The sequence below is a fragment of the Bison bison genome, unplaced genomic scaffold (assembly GCF_000754665.1).
Source record: "Bison bison bison isolate TAMUID 2011002044 unplaced genomic scaffold, Bison_UMD1.0 scf7180017864370, whole genome shotgun sequence".
In the NCBI taxonomy this organism is placed as follows: domain Eukaryota; kingdom Metazoa; phylum Chordata; class Mammalia; order Artiodactyla; family Bovidae; genus Bison; species Bison bison.
In genome coordinates this window covers 12,199,438-12,215,939 of record NW_011494942.1, presented here as the reverse complement: position 1 = coordinate 12,215,939, position 16,502 = coordinate 12,199,438, and the positions used below count along the sequence as shown (strand labels likewise).

The 16,502-nt window shown below is 41.7% G+C and overlaps 1 protein-coding gene across 2 annotated transcripts in view; it reads left to right on the top strand.

The window, feature by feature from the left end:
* The first annotated feature begins 752 nt into the window (after nt 1–752).
* TM7SF3 (transmembrane 7 superfamily member 3) overlaps nt 753–16,502 on the top strand; it is a 29,543-nt gene continuing 13,793 nt past the window's right edge. The window contains exons 1-6 of one of the 2 annotated variants that reach the window (XM_010856012.1): nt 753–1,359; nt 2,658–2,812; nt 6,852–7,002; nt 9,956–10,076; nt 11,010–11,181; nt 14,998–15,175. In XM_010856012.1, coding sequence (XP_010854314.1) covers nt 1,332–1,359; nt 2,658–2,812; nt 6,852–7,002; nt 9,956–10,076; nt 11,010–11,181; nt 14,998–15,175 — 805 coding nt within the window. In that variant the 5' untranslated portion in view covers nt 753–1,331. The remainder of the gene's footprint in view (nt 1,360–2,657; nt 2,813–6,851; nt 7,003–9,955; nt 10,077–11,009; nt 11,182–14,997; nt 15,176–16,502) is intronic. The other variant, XM_010856010.1, reaches the window with a different exon arrangement.

Here is a 16,502-nt window from a genome sequence, read left to right as displayed (position 1 = left end):
CTCTGAGTTTTGCAGACTAGAATTTATGGATAATTTTAAGACTTGGAAGATGGCGGATGGATGATACCAAAATTAAAGTGCAAAACATGAAAGGTTTTTAGGGCCATTTACTGAGATCCACTTAATTTTATATATAATTTTGGTTTCCTCGTAAAGTAATCTGGAGACAGAAATGGCAACCTGCTCCAGTGTTCTTGCCTGAGAAATCCCATGGATAGTGGGCTAACATCCATGGGGTCACAAAGAGTTGGACATGACTTAGAGACTGAGCACAATAGAGTAATCATGGTGATGGGAAGGCCTAGGATATATTAAAGTGCTTTCCTTACTCCCTTTAAAAAAACAAAACAAGAAACTCACCACTTTTTCTGTTGATTCTATTAGTCACTTGTTAATATTTTTACCTCTATTTGGGCTGGAGTTTTGTTCCACATAAAAGATGAAATGTCTTTCTTGTTACATAAATAAAAAATACACCACATTCATTAAAATTTTCTCTGGATTTTTAGAAATTATAACCACAAATAACCTTTTGTCATCAGTTAAAAAATTAAGTTACAAAGGTACTCTAGAGAGTAACTTTTATTCTGGGCCTCTCGGGTGGCTCAGTGTCTGCCAAGCAGGAGACATGGGTTCTATTCCCAGGTTGGGAAGATCCTCTGAGGAAGGAAATGGCAGCCCACTCCCATATTTCTGCCTGGGAAATCCCATGGACAGAGGAATCTGATGGGCTACAGTCCAGGGGGTTGCAAAGAGTTGGATTCAACTTAGGAACTAAACAACAACAACAACAAAAACCTTTATTCTCATCCACTATTTATATGTTCTGTTTGGCTTTCTTGGTTAGCCTTTCTTAATAGTCTCTTTTTTTTTAATCATCCAGATGGAGTACTTGTTTTAACAACAAAAACAGCAGAAGTATTGAAAAAGTTAGTTTTCTTTGGAAATGGTACATAAGAATGAGTTAGGAAGTTATTTAGTGTCTGGAGTGTTTCATTCAGCTCCAACTGACTCAAATTTCTTTCTTTAAAAAAAAAATGATTAATCCACTCTAAGACTCTGGTGAATATAATCTTTACCTCATCGACTCCTTTTCATCTATATTAAATTGAAATCTTTTTGTTTTTTTTTAGACTCCCACACCCAAGCCAGCTTATATAATGCTTGTGAACTCTGCTGTTTATGCAGAGATACACTGACTCTAGGGCAGAGGGTGAGATGGGAACCCAGAACCACACAGAAGTCAAAGCAGCCATTTAGTGGATTCCTTGAGAATTAGGTTGGAAAAGAAGAGAAGTGGTGAGCAGCTACAAGGAAGACACACAGAGTGAATGAAATACATCCAGACAGTGGAGGCAGGTCAGCAGGTGGGAAAGCCTAGATGAGGTGTTGAAAAACTTGTTATAGCCTACCTTTTATGTGGACTCTGAACTTGATCCTTCAACAAACAAAAAACTCCTTGAAGACCTGTTTTTCATGAAGTACCTGGTGTGGACACTCAATATACATTTTTGCCCACATTGATGACACTTTCCTTTACAAGCTGAGTAATATAGTCCTATTAGACAGATGAAGACATTGAGGTTTAAGGGAATTAAGTAACTTTTCTGAGATCACATAGCTAGTAAAGGGTGGGATAAAACTGAAGCCAGATGTGTCTCTCAGTTCAGTTCAGTCACTCAGTCATGTCCGACTCTTCGTGACCCTATAAATTACAGCACGCCAGGCCTCCCTATCTATCACCAACTCCCGGAGTTCACTCAAACTCACGTCCATCAAGTCAGTGATGCCATCCAGCCATCTCATCCTCTATCGTCCCCTTCTCCTGCCCCCAATCCCTCCCAACATCAGAGTCTTTTCCAGTGAGTCAACTCTTCGCATGAGGTGGCCAAAGTACTGGAGTTTCAGCTTTAGCATCATTCCTCCCAAAGAGCACCCAGGACTGATCTCCTTTAGAATGGACTGGTTGGATCTCCTTGCAGTCCAAGGGACTCTCAAGAGTCTTCTCCAACACCACACTTCAAAAGCATCAATTCTTCAGCACTCAGCTTTCTTCACAGTCCAACTCTCACATCCATACATAACCACTGGAAAAACCATAGCCTTGACTAGGTGGACCTTTGTTGACAAAGTAATGGCTCTGCTTTTGAATATGCTATCTAGGTTGGTCATAACTTTCCTTCCAAGGAGTAAGCGTCTTTTAATTTCTGGACCGATTTCAGAATATATTCTTTAGTACCAGTGCACTTACAATCGGTGGTAACTCATGAGGGCTGTTAATCCTTAAATTCAGGGATTCTGTTCTGAATAGAGCTGTTATTGCTGCTACCAAAAGGGGGATTTTCCTGGGCTCTGGAAGCCGAGCACCTTGAACATCCTGGTGTTTGCATCTTTGGAAATAACCTTTCTTCCCCTTCAGTTCTCAGTTCCACCCTTCCCAGATGAGTCACCTTGGGCGTGGGTGGGGGGAGGTTTATGAGGGGGTTGAGGGGCTGCTGCTTCTGCCTTTTAAGCTTCATTGTCCTCATTAGTGAATAGGGCTCAACAGTTTTTTCTGAGGATTAAATTAACCTTGCATGTGTGTTTAAGTATACAATTCCTACAAATTGGTTACAGAGAGGTATGAATGTTATAATGAAACATTTCTCCCCTTGTAGGTCTTCTGGAATTTTCTGTGGGGAAATTTAGATACCTGGAGCTCAAGAAGCCCTTTCCAGAGGAAGCTATTTTGCGTCATATTTCCAGCAATGTCACTTTTGTTATTTTCCAAATACACTCACAGTATCAGAATACAACAATTTCTTTTTCTGAGGTAAGTACAAAGAGTTACTTCCATAAAAGCCATTTCCACAGTTTGGTATCTTGTATTTAGTGTGAGCATTAGAAATTAACGCCTCTTTATGTGTTAAATTTTTAAAAGATCAAGATTGAGTCCTGTCATTAGGCTGGCTAGGAGGTGAATATTTCACGCCTTTCTTGAATAGTGACCTCTGACCTGAAAGGGGTGATGCTGCTGAGTTTGCGGGGAGGGCGGCTTGTGCCAAATGTCTCCTGCCTGCAGTTAAGCTTTCCCCATATTTCCCACCTTTTCTTTTTCTTAATTCTACTGGGTCCTCAGTGGTTTTTACCTCAGAATACATTTTAATGGATTTCTGTGGTCTTTTAGCCATTTAGCCTTGAAGTTAACTAAGACACCTAATAGGATCAGCTTTATTCTTTAGAGTTTCATTGAAACAAAAGAATCCTAACTCTTAGTTTAACCAGAGCAGTGCTGTGCTCCCAGCAGCATTTGGGACCCTCTTACAGAGGTCCTCACTAAACCCCTGAGCCTCAACCTCGTCTCTGGGAAGTTTTCAAATATCCTGAATCAGCTGAAGCCATTAAGGCTTTGCCATTTCTGTTACCCTTTACAGGTCTACTTATTTTTAGTCCATATGACCCCTTAGACTAACACATGAATTTCACTCTGTATGAAGTTGTACTGCATTTTTGTCTGTCCTCAGCCTACCTTTTGGCTTCCCTTGTAGCTCAGCTGGTAAAGAGTCCGCCTGCAGTGCAGGAGACCCTGGTTCGATTCCTGGGTTGGGAAGATCCCCCTGAAGGAGGGTATGGCAATGGACTCCAATATTCTTGCCTGGAGAATCCCCATGGACAGAGGAGCCTGGCGGGCTACAGTCCATGGGGGTCGCAAAGGGTCAGACACGACTGAGAAACTCAGCACAGCACAAGCCTACCTTCTATTATTCTGGAATTTGCTAAACGAAGCTGTCTTCATCCAGTCTCTATATATTTTATGGACATTGGTCGTTGTGTCTTTCACACTAAGTGTTTTATAATTTTTGTTCCTGCCTTCCTGCCCCTACCACAAATGTTTTGAAGATGTGTGTGTGTGTGTGTGTGGTGGTTTGATAGACTAGATATGGGGGCTTTCCTGCAGGCTCTGTGGTAAAGAGTCCTCCTGCCAATGCGAGAGACATGGGTTCAATCCCTGATTCAGGAAGATCCTACATGCCACGGAGCACAACTAAGCCCATGTGCCAGAACTGTTGAGCTGTGCTCTAGAGCCTGGGAGCCACAACTAGCGAGCCCATGTGCTGCACCTGCTGCAGCCTGAGCACCCTAGAGCTGGTGCTCTGCCACAAGGGAAGCCACCATCATGAGAAGCCTATGCCCTGCAACTAGAGAGTAGTCCCTGCTCGCCACAAGTAGAGAAAAGCCCATGCAGCAATTAAGACCCAGCACAGCCAAAAAGTAATAGACTAGAAGTAGAAGGGTTTGATCGAGGAAACGAGGAAAAAATAAATTATACTAGTTGAAGATATAATAGTGTATATGACCCATTCATTGATTTTGCGGGAGTTCTTTGCAGCCAGAGCAGAAATCAAAGCATGTTGAATTTCATAACTTTCTTAGAAGGAAAAAACATTCTCATTCTTCAGGGGGAAGCCAAGTTTTTTTATGGCACTAAATTCAAAGGGAAACTTTCTATTCAGGCACTTACCTAGGAGACACAGTAAAATGGCACATAGATGACTTCCTTCTTAATAACATCACAGCAAAGACGATTTCCTTCTTAATAACATCACAGCAAAGACAACGTTTGAAGGAAGAGATGGGATGGAGAAAAAAATGCAGTTATATTTATTGCATGCCCAGTGTGTGCTAGACCAGTGATCCTTGAGCTCCTGGGGCCAAAGTGTCTGCTGAAATCGTGGACTCTCTACCTGGCAGAATGTATGACTACATCTGTATAATTACATGGAGGTCTCTGGAAATGCATTGAGCCTCCTAGTTAGGACCCCTTGCATTTGATTTTCCATGTAGTTAATTTAATTCTTGTAACAGTTCGTCCAAGCAGTCCTAATGTTTATCTTTACTTTGGAAGAAATGGTGAAGAAACCCCTTCACCTAAAGAAACCCTTTAGGTGACGGGGTACCTGCATGACTGATGTGATAAAAGTGGCCTGGATGAGCAGCATCTTGGGTCTCAGTTTTCATGCAGAAAGGATCTTGCTGCTGCTAAGTCGCTTCAGTCGTGTCCGACTCTGTGCGACCCCATAGACGGCAGCCTACCAGGCTCCTCCGTCCATGGGATTTTCCAGGAAGAGTACTGGAGTGGGCTGCCACTTAGTTATCCTTAATGATAATCATGTTCCTTTCTTGGGCTGCCTTTAGTTCTCACTAAATTTATACTGCTGAGAAGATGATAACCAGAACTGTGCATAATTCTAGAAGGGAGTAGTCTGCATGAAGAGAGCTGTTTCTGTTGTAACTTCCTGATGACTTGTGGCATCTTGGAGTTTTGGGGTCATCTTGGCAGTGAGTTCTTTGAAACTTCTGACCCTTAAGTTCCTTGGTCATTCTCTCTTATGCTTGTCAAATTGAAACTCATGTGGCTCTTTTTTCTTCCCATTTCCTTCTTGTTCAGTTGCTCAGTCGTGTTTGAGTCTTTGTGACCCCATGGACTGCAGCCCACCAGGCTTCCCTGTCCTTCACTATCTGCCAAAGTTTGCTCAAACTCATGTCCATCGAGTCAGTGATGTCATCTAACCATCTCATCCTCTGTCACCCTCTTCTCCTCTTGCCCGCAATCTTTCGCAGCATCAGGGTCTTTTCCTTAACTTTAAGAAAACACTCTGAATCTACTACCTCTCAACTTTAGTACTTTGTTATTCAATAAGCTTTCCCAGCAGATGGGGGAAGGGGATGAGAGAGTATGGGGGTGTAAGGAAGAGTAAGAACAGGGCATAAAGAAGATGATCTCTGTGTTCACTGTCTTGGTGATGGTTTCCCAGGTGCCTGCATTTATCAAAATGTATATTGGTATACTCTATGTGTAATTTATAATATGTAAATTATAACTCTGTTTTTTAAAAAACTTTTCAAGGACTGAACTCTTCAGGGGCAGAGCTTCTATTTTTTGTCTTGGTAGTGGTCAAGTTAATTTGTATATTGGGACCACGAATGGAGGCCACCCTAGTGACTTGGCCCACGTCACAAATCTAAACCTAAGACTGCACTTACAGGGAATGCCTGTCAAGGAAACCTAACTCACAATCCTCCAGCTCAGCCTAGCCAGCTCACTTTACCCTAGAAAATAGGACTTGCTCGTCTTCTGACTAAATCCCAACCTCCTAACCGAGCATGCTCTTCTAATGCTCTAAAAAGCTAGTTCATGCCCCACATCCCTTGGGAAGCATGCTCCACATCTAGTGAGGCCCTGTCCTCCCCCAATCCGTCAGTGGTGTTCCGTTGAATAAAGGACATCAGACTTGTTACTAAACTGTTTTAGTTTTGTCATGTCCATGGAAGTCCTTAACCCAGTAGTCTTAGTACTTGAAATGCGTGTGAAGTCAATTCAGTCTTGTCTGACTCTTTGTGACCCCATCGACTGTAGCCTGCTAGGCTCTTCTGTCTATGGAATTCTCCAGACAAGAATACTGGAGTGGGTTGCCATCCCTTCCTCCAGGGTATCCTCCCAAACCAGGGATCGTACCCTCATCTCTTATGTCTCCTGCATTGGCAGGCAAGTTTTTACCACTAGTAACACCCACGAAGCCAAGAACTTGACATAGTGAATCCTAACTGAAGGGACTGAAAAGCTTGGGAATGTTATTGTGTATCTGCTATTCCTGATCAAAGAGTGTATATTTTAAATAATTCTTCCAGTGTATTTGTGGGTACACGCACATAGAAGTGAAAATAATTCTTTAATCATCTGAGGAAGGTCTTTTTTACCCCTTTTTGGTTTTGAGAAGCTTTAGAATAGGGCATGCACACTAGATTTACTCTGGCATTGAAGCATTTTGTTCAACTGCTAATTCGCAATGACTCTTCTTTCCTTGTTGCAGACTCTCCTTCCTAATGCCTCGGAGACGGGCACTGACAAAGGACTGGTTTCCATTCTTAGACCAGAGCAGAGTATGTGCACTTGGCACTTGGAGACATTAGACCCTGAGCCTGTCCAAAATGTGGCCATTCCACTGTCCTACTCGGAAAGCGGTAACCTTTCTATCATCCACTCCTTATTACTGTCCAGAATGCAGGACTTGTGGGTGAGAATTTAGAGATAACTATAATCCTATTAAAAGTGTTTATTATAAGTATAGTACTTTGAATTAGAAAGGTTTTAACAGCAGGGGAGTCAGAGAATTAGCATGATGAGTGAAAGCCCAGGAAGGGACTAGGACTAGAAGAACACATGTCTTCATTTGGAAAACACTAAAGGAGCCCTTGGAGAAACTGTGACAGACATGTCAAGAGGAGGGGTTGATTCATGTTGATGTATGGCTGAGACCAATACAATATTGTAAAGCAATTATCCTTCAATTGAAAATAAATAAATTAAAAAAAAAAAGGGCAAGACATGGTTCTCACACATTAGTTGATGGTTCTAGGCCAAGGAAGGTGTGGGAGAAGAATGGGGTATTTGGAGAATGGTGGACAGTGGATGTGGCTGGAGCCAGAGTGGGAAGGTCCTAGTTTATAATGTGAGGTCTTCACTCTTTGCTGAGGCAGCAGAGAGACTTTTGAAGCAGAGGAAATGACCTGATGCCTTTCCTCTCTCAAAAGGTTAACCCTAGAAGCAATGCGGGGAGTGGATTGGAGGGGGCATAACAAAGTCAAGACAATACAACTTTCAGGACTCAAAATGAGAAATGAAGATCTGAACAGAGGCCCTGAGAAGGGGATAGAGAGGACAGGCTGGATTTGAGAAATTTGGAATATGGAATCACAAGATACAATGACCAGTGGTTATGGATTATTAAAAGTGGGGAGCACAGACTTCCCATTTGGGCAGCTTGGAGATGATCAGAATAGTGATCAGATGGGGTATTTGTGGTGCTGGATGTCCTAGGTGGTTGGGATGGGGTTACATGGTGACTTCAGTTTGGCACGTTGACTCTGAGACACTTTTAGGACATCTGGATGGACTTGCATAGTAGGCAGCTGAAAATAAGGGCCTAGGGTGGAGGACTGGGGTTAGATATCCAACTGAACAGCAGAATAGCTGTTAGTAAAGTCATGGAAGTGAGTGAGGTCATCCAGGCATGAACTTAGAGATTTAGGGAGGAAAATTATAGCAAATAATTTCCTAGTGCCTGCCACAGTTTTGCTGAAGAATAATTAGAAGACTAAGGAGTAGACAGGACAGTGAGAAAAGAGACTGGATGCCCAGCATTATAAGAAGTGGTAAATAGGACTTTGCAGAGAGGTCAAGAGAGTGACTGAAAATGTCCCTATGGTGGCACAATCCAGAGTCAGTGGTGGCCTTTAATGAGAGTCATTTTAGTGACACCATGAGGATGAAAACCAGATCGTAGTGATTGAGGAGTGAAGGTGAAGGGAGGAGATTTACATTCTCTTGAAGGTTGGTGGTAAAGGGAAGGCGAGGTTGCAATAACTAGAAAAGGAGGTAGAATTCCAAAAAGTGATGGGAGTTGAAGAAAAACAGATATATATAGCCAAAGGGTAATCACTTGATTTTAAAAAAATGATAGATGTCAAGCTTTCATCAAGGTCCGTATACAAAGAAAATTAATGAGCAGTGGAGTGTCAGTTACAGTACACATGCTTTTCTCGGGTGTGGTAAATGTTTGTAAATACAGGAAAAGAAGAGTGTGAAAGAAGAGCATAGAATTCTGGGGCAGAGTCCACTGGGAAGCGGTGCACACTGGGTGTCTCCATTGTGGAGCTGCAGAATTCCAGCAGTTGATGGAAATTAAGAACCAGCTGTGGGAGCGATTGAATGAGTTTATGAAGCTGAGATCTTAAAGTACTTTAAACTGGTTTACCTTCTTGTGTCTTAACTTCTCCTCTTGAGCCCACCACACACAGTTCTTTGCATGGAATTGAACTAATGTCAAGTGACTTCTTTAAGTTTTGTCTTGGTTAAAGGTTGTAAATAGGATTCCTAATAAGAGCTGTTTTAACCATATTATGAATGTAAATTAAATACCCTAAGGGGATTCCCAGGTGGTGTTAGTGGTAAAGAACCTGCCTACCAATGCAGGAGATGCAGGTTTGATCCCTGGGCTGGGAAAATCCCTTGAAGGAGGGCATAGCAACCCACTCCAGTATTCTTGCCTAGAGAATCCCATGGACAGAGGAGCCAGGTGGGCTATGGTCCATAGGGTCACAAAGAGTCAGACACAACTGAAGCGGCTTAGCATGCAGGCATGCAAATACCCCAAATTTATTTTGTGTTTAATTGTGCACATGCTGTGTCTAATACATGAACCTGGGGTTCTTGAGATCTTTTATTTTTTCCTCTTTTATGTATACACAAAGACTCTTCCAGCGAGGAGGAGAGGTTGACACCATCTTTCTTCCTGTTGAAAGAGTTAAGTGAAAAGTGGACACCCTTTTTCTATTTACCAGGATCTAATGAAACCTTCTCAGAATCTAAAGAAAATGTGTTTAGGAAATGCACATATTCAACAGTTGGCATACAATTTCCAGGTGTTCACGGGGCTCCTGAAACCCATTCTTGGACCCCAGCTTCAGAATCGCTGTCCCTTCTGATGTTTTCAACTGTAGAGCAGAGGTTGGCGAACTGCAGAGCACAAGGCAAAGCCAGCTCACAGCCTGTTTTGTGCATAAAGTCTTATTGGGACACAGCCGTTCACTTACATATCATCTGTTGTGATATGTAACATATCAGGTTGCAACGTATCAGGTTGCTTTCCTGCCACGGGGCAGGGTTGAGTAGCTGCCACAGAGACCAGAGAGTCTGAACAGCTTCTAAAACATTTACTATCTGGCTCTGTACAGAAAAGGTCTTCCACAGCCCATTACCTCATATAACTTTACCCTCAGTCCATGAGGTAGTACAAAGCTAGAAGCTCTCCACTGAACTTCTGTGTTGGGTGTTCTTGTAAGAGTGGGGTTCTGTTTTTCTGAGTGTGCTTTGAATATATAAGAATCCTAAGTAACTTCCTGGTTTCCCATCCAGATCCTATCCCTGGTGGCTGTAATTTGGAGTTTGATGTAGATATCGATCCAAACATTTACTTGGAGTATAATTTCTTTGAAACAACTATCAAATTTGCTCCAGCAAACCTAGGCTATGCGAGGTATGTCTGTCTCCCAACTCCCAAAACTCTTTTTAGGATAAGCATGACTCACTGTTGTGTAGACTGAGTAAATTCAAAATCCATAGTTCTCCTTAGCAGACTTGAACTGCTTTTTTTTTTTTTCCAAACAGAAGTAATTTAAGCTTTGTTGTTAATACGTAAAGTGTCATTTACAGTTAGTATTGTTTCCCTCCTTTCTTATGAAGAGCCAAATGTTGTCTTTATTAGGAGCTTAGAAGTACATCTTAGTTTTTGTAAAGAATTTTAAATATAGAAAGCATTTTGGGGACTCCCCTGGTGGTCCAGTGGCTAAGACTCCGTGCTCCCAGTGCAGGAGGCTGGGGTTTGATCCCTGTTCAGGGAACTAGACCCGCATGCCTCAACTAAGAGTTCACACGCTACAACCAAATATCCCTTGTGCGGCAACAAAAACCCAATGTAGCCAAATAAATAAACATTAAAAAAGAAAGCATTCTGCAGCTGTGAAACATGCCTATGTTTGTAAGGATTTATTCTTTTAATTAAAACTCTGCCCTAATTTCTACTTTAAGAGTAATGATAGATAACATTTGAATACTCTCTGTGTATCATTCACAGTGCTACTGAATACTCTATGTTCTTTGTCATTTAATCCTTAGAATTTTATGAAGAAGGGGCTGTTGTTCTTATTTTACCGAGTGGTGCCCTAAGGGTTGTTGAGATTCAGTGACTTGCCCACATACACACGGCCAACACGTAGCTAAGCTGGCAGCTGATGCAGCCTGACTGATACTCATATCTGGTTAATTAACCATACATACCGCTTCTCTTTCCTTAGTGATGCCAAACTGGGAATCGCTGTTGCAGAAGTTTGAAGTTTTGATTCCTTTTTACATTAGTAGATGAGATTTGTAGCATGAGAGATTAATGTTCAGCTTTGTTGGTTGATTTTAGAGGCGCAGATCCTCCGTCATGTGACGTCAAGATGGGCCCGGACTCCAGGTGGAGGTTGCAGTATGATGTCTATCAGTATTTTCTGCCCGAGAACGACCTCACTGAAGAGGTGTTGCTGAGACATCTGCAGAGGATGGCCGAGGTGCCTCAGGTGCAGGCCAGTGCTGTCAAGGTAAGTCTGATGCCTGTAATTCCTGTAGCCAGACTGTGACACCTTTGTAAGAGCTGAGAAGGGGAGAAGCTACCAGGAGCTTATTATTATTACTATTTTTACTGTTTTCTTGGTCTTTCTAGGATTCTCATTTTATCCTCTTTGATTTCATTGTCATCTTGGGAGTCAATTCCAGTGACATCCCAGAGTAACATTGGCTTTTGAGGAGGTGCATGTAAATTTTGTTATATTTTGTTGCAGCCATGACTGTGGCTGGTTATCTTGAACTATGGGTGGAAGTGGGTGGTCATTTTCTATGTACTCCCATAACTATTAGATTTAGAAAGTTGGGAAATATAAAGTGTATAGTGTTTTGAGAAGAAATAATGTGAAACTATTTAAAGATATGTGCATTATCCTTACTATTTACATGCAAGTACAAAGTTTGTAACTTGCAGCAAAAATTTTCTCTGAGCTTTTGAACCCCTGAAAACTCTTGCTACTCCTCAAGTGTGGGGGTATAGGCTGGCAGCACTGGCATCACGTGGGAATTTGTTAGAGTCATAGATTCTTAGGCTCCACCCCAGACCTACAGAATCAGCGTCTGTATTTTACGATCCCCAGGTGATTCCTCTGCACATTAAAGTTTGAGACTTATACTCTCGATCATTTCTGTGGAGGGCAGGATTTTGTCTTTATGTCTTAAAAGGTACCTGATATCAGTCTGATAAACAAGGACATCTGTCAGTCTGATAGTTAGTGAGGAGCATTTTTCCAGACTGTTATGATCTTCCCAGAAAGTTGCAGACTACCAGATTATATAGAAGGAAGCAATTGAAATAGGGCAGCTGTGGGCCTTCCCTGGTGATCCAGTGGCTAGGACTCTGTGCTTCCCATGTGCTGCAACTAAAGATTCCACATGCCGCAACAAAGAATGAAGGTCCTGGATGTCACAACTAACACCCGGCACAGCCAATATAATTAATTAAATTTAAAAATATTGTGATTATTCACAAATTAGGAGCTCAATTCGAAAAGTTTGCCTTTGTACATAGGAAATTTCAAAGACCACTTTTATTCTCATGAAGCATATAAAACGTCATATAACAGAGTCTTTTTAGGTTGCTTTTTTTAAATTTTAGGCTGTAATGCACAGCTTAGCGCAGGACTAAGTTCCTAGTTCCCCAACTGGGATCAAACCCAGACCCTTGGCAGTGAGAACCCAGAGTCCTAACCACTGGACTGCCAGCTTCTAAGAAGCTTCTAATTGTTCACTCCTGAAACTCTTAATATTATAGTTTTCTCTCTTCTGTTAGTAGGAACCTATCTGTGTGTGAGGGCTAAGTGGAGCTTTTGTTTTTATTACATGTATCCCCTATCTAAAAGAATGAAACTAGAACACCTCCTAACACCATACACGAAAATAAACTCAAAATGGATTAAAGACTTAAATGTAAGGCCAGAAACTATAAAGCTCTTAGAAGAAAACATAGGCAGTACACTCCTTGACATAAATCAAAGCAAGATCCTCTATGACCCACCTCCTAAAGTAATGGAAATTAAAAAAATAAATGGGACCTCATTAAACTTAAAAGCTTTTGCAGAGCAAAGGAAACTATAAACAAGGTGAAAAGACAACAACCCTCAGAATGGGAGAAAGTAATAGCAAATGAAAAACTGACAAATAATTAATTTCCAAAATATATAAGCAGCTCAATACCAGAAAAACAGACAACCCAATCAAAAAGAGAGCAGAAGAGCTAAACAGACAGTTCTCCAAAGAGGACTTGCGGATGGCTAATAAACACAGGAAAACATGCTCAACATCTCTCATTATTAGAGAAATACAAATCAAAACTACAATGAGATCTCATGAGATACTACCTTACACTGGCCTGAATGACCATCATCCCAAAATTTACAAACAATAAATGCTGGAGAGTGTGTGGAGAAAAGGGAACCCTTTTGCATTGTTGGTGGGAATGTAAATTGATATAGCTCACCATATAACCCAACAATCCCACTACTGAGCATATACTCTGAGAAAACCAGAATTTAAAAAAAGATACATGTACCCCAGGGTTCATTGCAGCCCTATTTACAATACCTAGGGCATGAGTCAGTGCTAATGAGGTGGATGAACACCTATTACACAGAGTGTAAGTCAGTCAGAAAAACAAATATTATATATTAATGCATAGATATGGAATCTAGAAAGCTGGTGCTGATGGACCGATCTGCAGGGCAGCAGTGGAGATGCAGATATAGAAAACAGACTTGTGGACACAGTGGAGAAAGGAGAAGGTGGGACGACGAATTGAGAGAGTAGCATTCAAACATATACATTGCCATGTGTAAAATGGACAGCTAGTGAGACTTGGCTGTGTGATGCAGGGAGCTCAACCCTGTACTCTGTGACAACCTAAAGGGCTGGGAGGTGGGAAGGAGTTCCAGGAGCGGGGGACACGTGTATAACTATGGCTGATTCATGTTAATGTCTGGTAGGAACCATCACAGTATTATAAAACAATTATCCTCCAATTAAAAATAAATACAATTTTTAAAAACCAACCTTTAAAAGGGAATTATTGAAGTGAAGGACTAGAAGATAACACGGCTATATGTAATTTTTCTTATGCCTGTTAGACAAAATAAGTGGGTGCTCTCTGTGAGCTGTTAACCCCCACGACCTTTGTTGGCGCTGGCTCTCAGTGATCACTAGTGTTTGTTGGGCCCTCACTCTGTTTGGAGTATTGACAGGAGACTAGTGAGCAGGATGTATAAGGTTTCTGCCCTTATGTCTTTTATAGTCTAGCAGTGGAGAAGGCGATGGCACCCCTCTCCGGTACTCTTGCCTGGAAAATCCCATGGACAGAAGAGCCTGGTGGGCTGCAGTCCATGGTGTTGCGAAGAGTTGGACACGACTGACCAACTTCACTTTCACTTTTCACTTCATGCATTGGAGAAGGAAATGGCAACCCACTCCAGTGTTCTTGCCTGGAGAATCCCAGGGATGGGGGAGCCTGGTGGGCTGCCATCTATGGGGTCGCACAGAGTCGGACACGACTGAAGCGACTTAGCAGCAGTAGCAGATGGGAAAAATTCTTTTACTTCGTCCTAACTAGTACATTTTACTTAATCATTATATCACATTTTACTTCAATTATTAACATATGCAAAGTCTTTCGATGTTTTTGTGTAAGAGCTTGATCATGTCAGCACGAACAGACTGTGTAGGGTAATCTTTCGACCAAATGAGTTGGCAAACTATTATATATAGGATGGATAGATAACAAACTGCTATGTATAGCAAGTGCATGCCTGCTAAGTCACTTCGGTCTAGTCTGGCTCAGCGACCTTATGGACTGTAGCTTTCCAGGCTCCTCTGTCTATGGGGATTCTCCAGGCAAGAATACTGGAGTGGGTTGCCATGCCCTCCTCCAGGGGATCTTCCTGACCCAGGGATCAAACCAGTATCTCTTAAGTCTCCTGCATTGACAGGCGAGTTCTTTACCACTAGCACCACCTGGGAAGCCTGAGGTATAGCACAGGGAACTATATTCAGTATCCTGTGATAAACCAGAATAGAAAAGAAGATGAAAAAAATATATGTGTATATAACTGAGTGACTTTGCTTTATAGCAGAAATTAACACAACATTGTAAATCATCTGTACTTCAATACATTAAAAAAAAGTCAAATGGCCTGGTGTAGGATTTAAACAAGAACAATGCTTTCATACTAGAATTTAATAGCACATGTAGGTGGGGTTATAATAGAAAAGCTTGTGGGGTTTGATTTTTTTAAACACTAATCATGCATTATTTTTGGCTTCAGGTGGTCACCCTCACAGCTGACGATAAGACAAGTGTTTCCTTCTCCTCTCTCCGGGGACAGGGTGTCATTTACAACGTCATCGTTCGGGATCCATTTCTAAACACGTCCACAGCTTACGTGCCCACTCACACGTATGCTTGCAGCTTTGAGGCAGAGGAGGGTAATTGTTCTTCCCTTGGTGAGTATGTAGATTTCAATTGTGAACTTTCTTCTTTGGCCTTGAAGAGCTTTATCAACTAGTAAAGAACTTCAGGATATTTACAAGTGCTTTTGTCTCGTTTATTCATTCATGCATTAAGCACACGCCTCCTGAGCACCTGTGTTACTCTGCTCTGTGTTCTAGGCACTAGGATAGAGGAGTGAACAAAATGGACAAAATACCTGCCCTCCTGGAGCCTGCATTTTAGTGGTGGGGGAAGGAGGCAGGCAAAAGACATTTGTAAAATACACAGTACCTAAGATAAGTGATGAGGACTAAGGAGCAAGAATTAAGTAGGAAAGGGAGATAACCAGTGAGGGCGAGAGAATTTGAGAAGCTAGCTAGGGAAGTCCTTACTGAACTGGTAGCTTTAGGGGGAGACCCATGGCAAGGCGAGGAGCCATGCCCATGTCTGGGGTGGGGAGTGGGTTGCCAGGCCGAGGAGACAGCCAGCACAGAGCCCTCAACTGGGAGCCTGCTGGTGTGGCTGCAGGAGCGGGCAGCCTCACAGGTCCTCCTTTGAGCTACAGCTTTTATTCCGAGTGCAATGAAAAAGCATTGGAGGGCCTGAGCAAATAATACTATGATCAGTCTCATATTTTAATGGGATCACTCTGGTGCTTTTCTTGAGAAAAATCAGGGGCAAGAGCAGAAATAGGGAGATTGATGAGGAGGCCATCATAGTGCCCAGGAGAGAGAGGACAATGGCACTCAGGGTGTTGTAACATCATCCTGTGTGTGTGTATTTAGCATTTTATTCTGAAACAGTTTCACAGAAAAGATGTAAAAATAATTCAAAGAATTCTGTATAATCTTCACCAACATTCCTCAAATGTTAGTTAACATGTTTGCTGTTTGCTTTTCATGCTTTATCTAGACATACACACATATCTACATGTTTTCCCCCTGAAGCATTTGAGAGTAAGTTGCAGACATAAAGACCCTTTCACCCTAAAATATTTCTGTTCCTTATACAGCCATAGTGACATTATCAAAATAAAATGAACATTGATATATTACTGTTACTTAATCTATAGATGTCAAATTTCATTGTTTGTTCCACTAATGTCCTTTATAACCAAAGGAAAAAAATTTTTTCTGGTCTGGGGTTCACTTCAGTATTATATGGTGCTTTATCTTCTTTAATCTGAAATAATTTCTTAGTCTGTTTTTGTCTTTCAAAAAACTTTACCTTTTTGAGGCATACAGGTTAGTATTTATTTTTGTAGAAAGTCTTCAAATTGGGTTTATCTGATGTTTCCTCCTAACTAAGTTCAGATGATACATTTTTGGCAGGAATACAAAA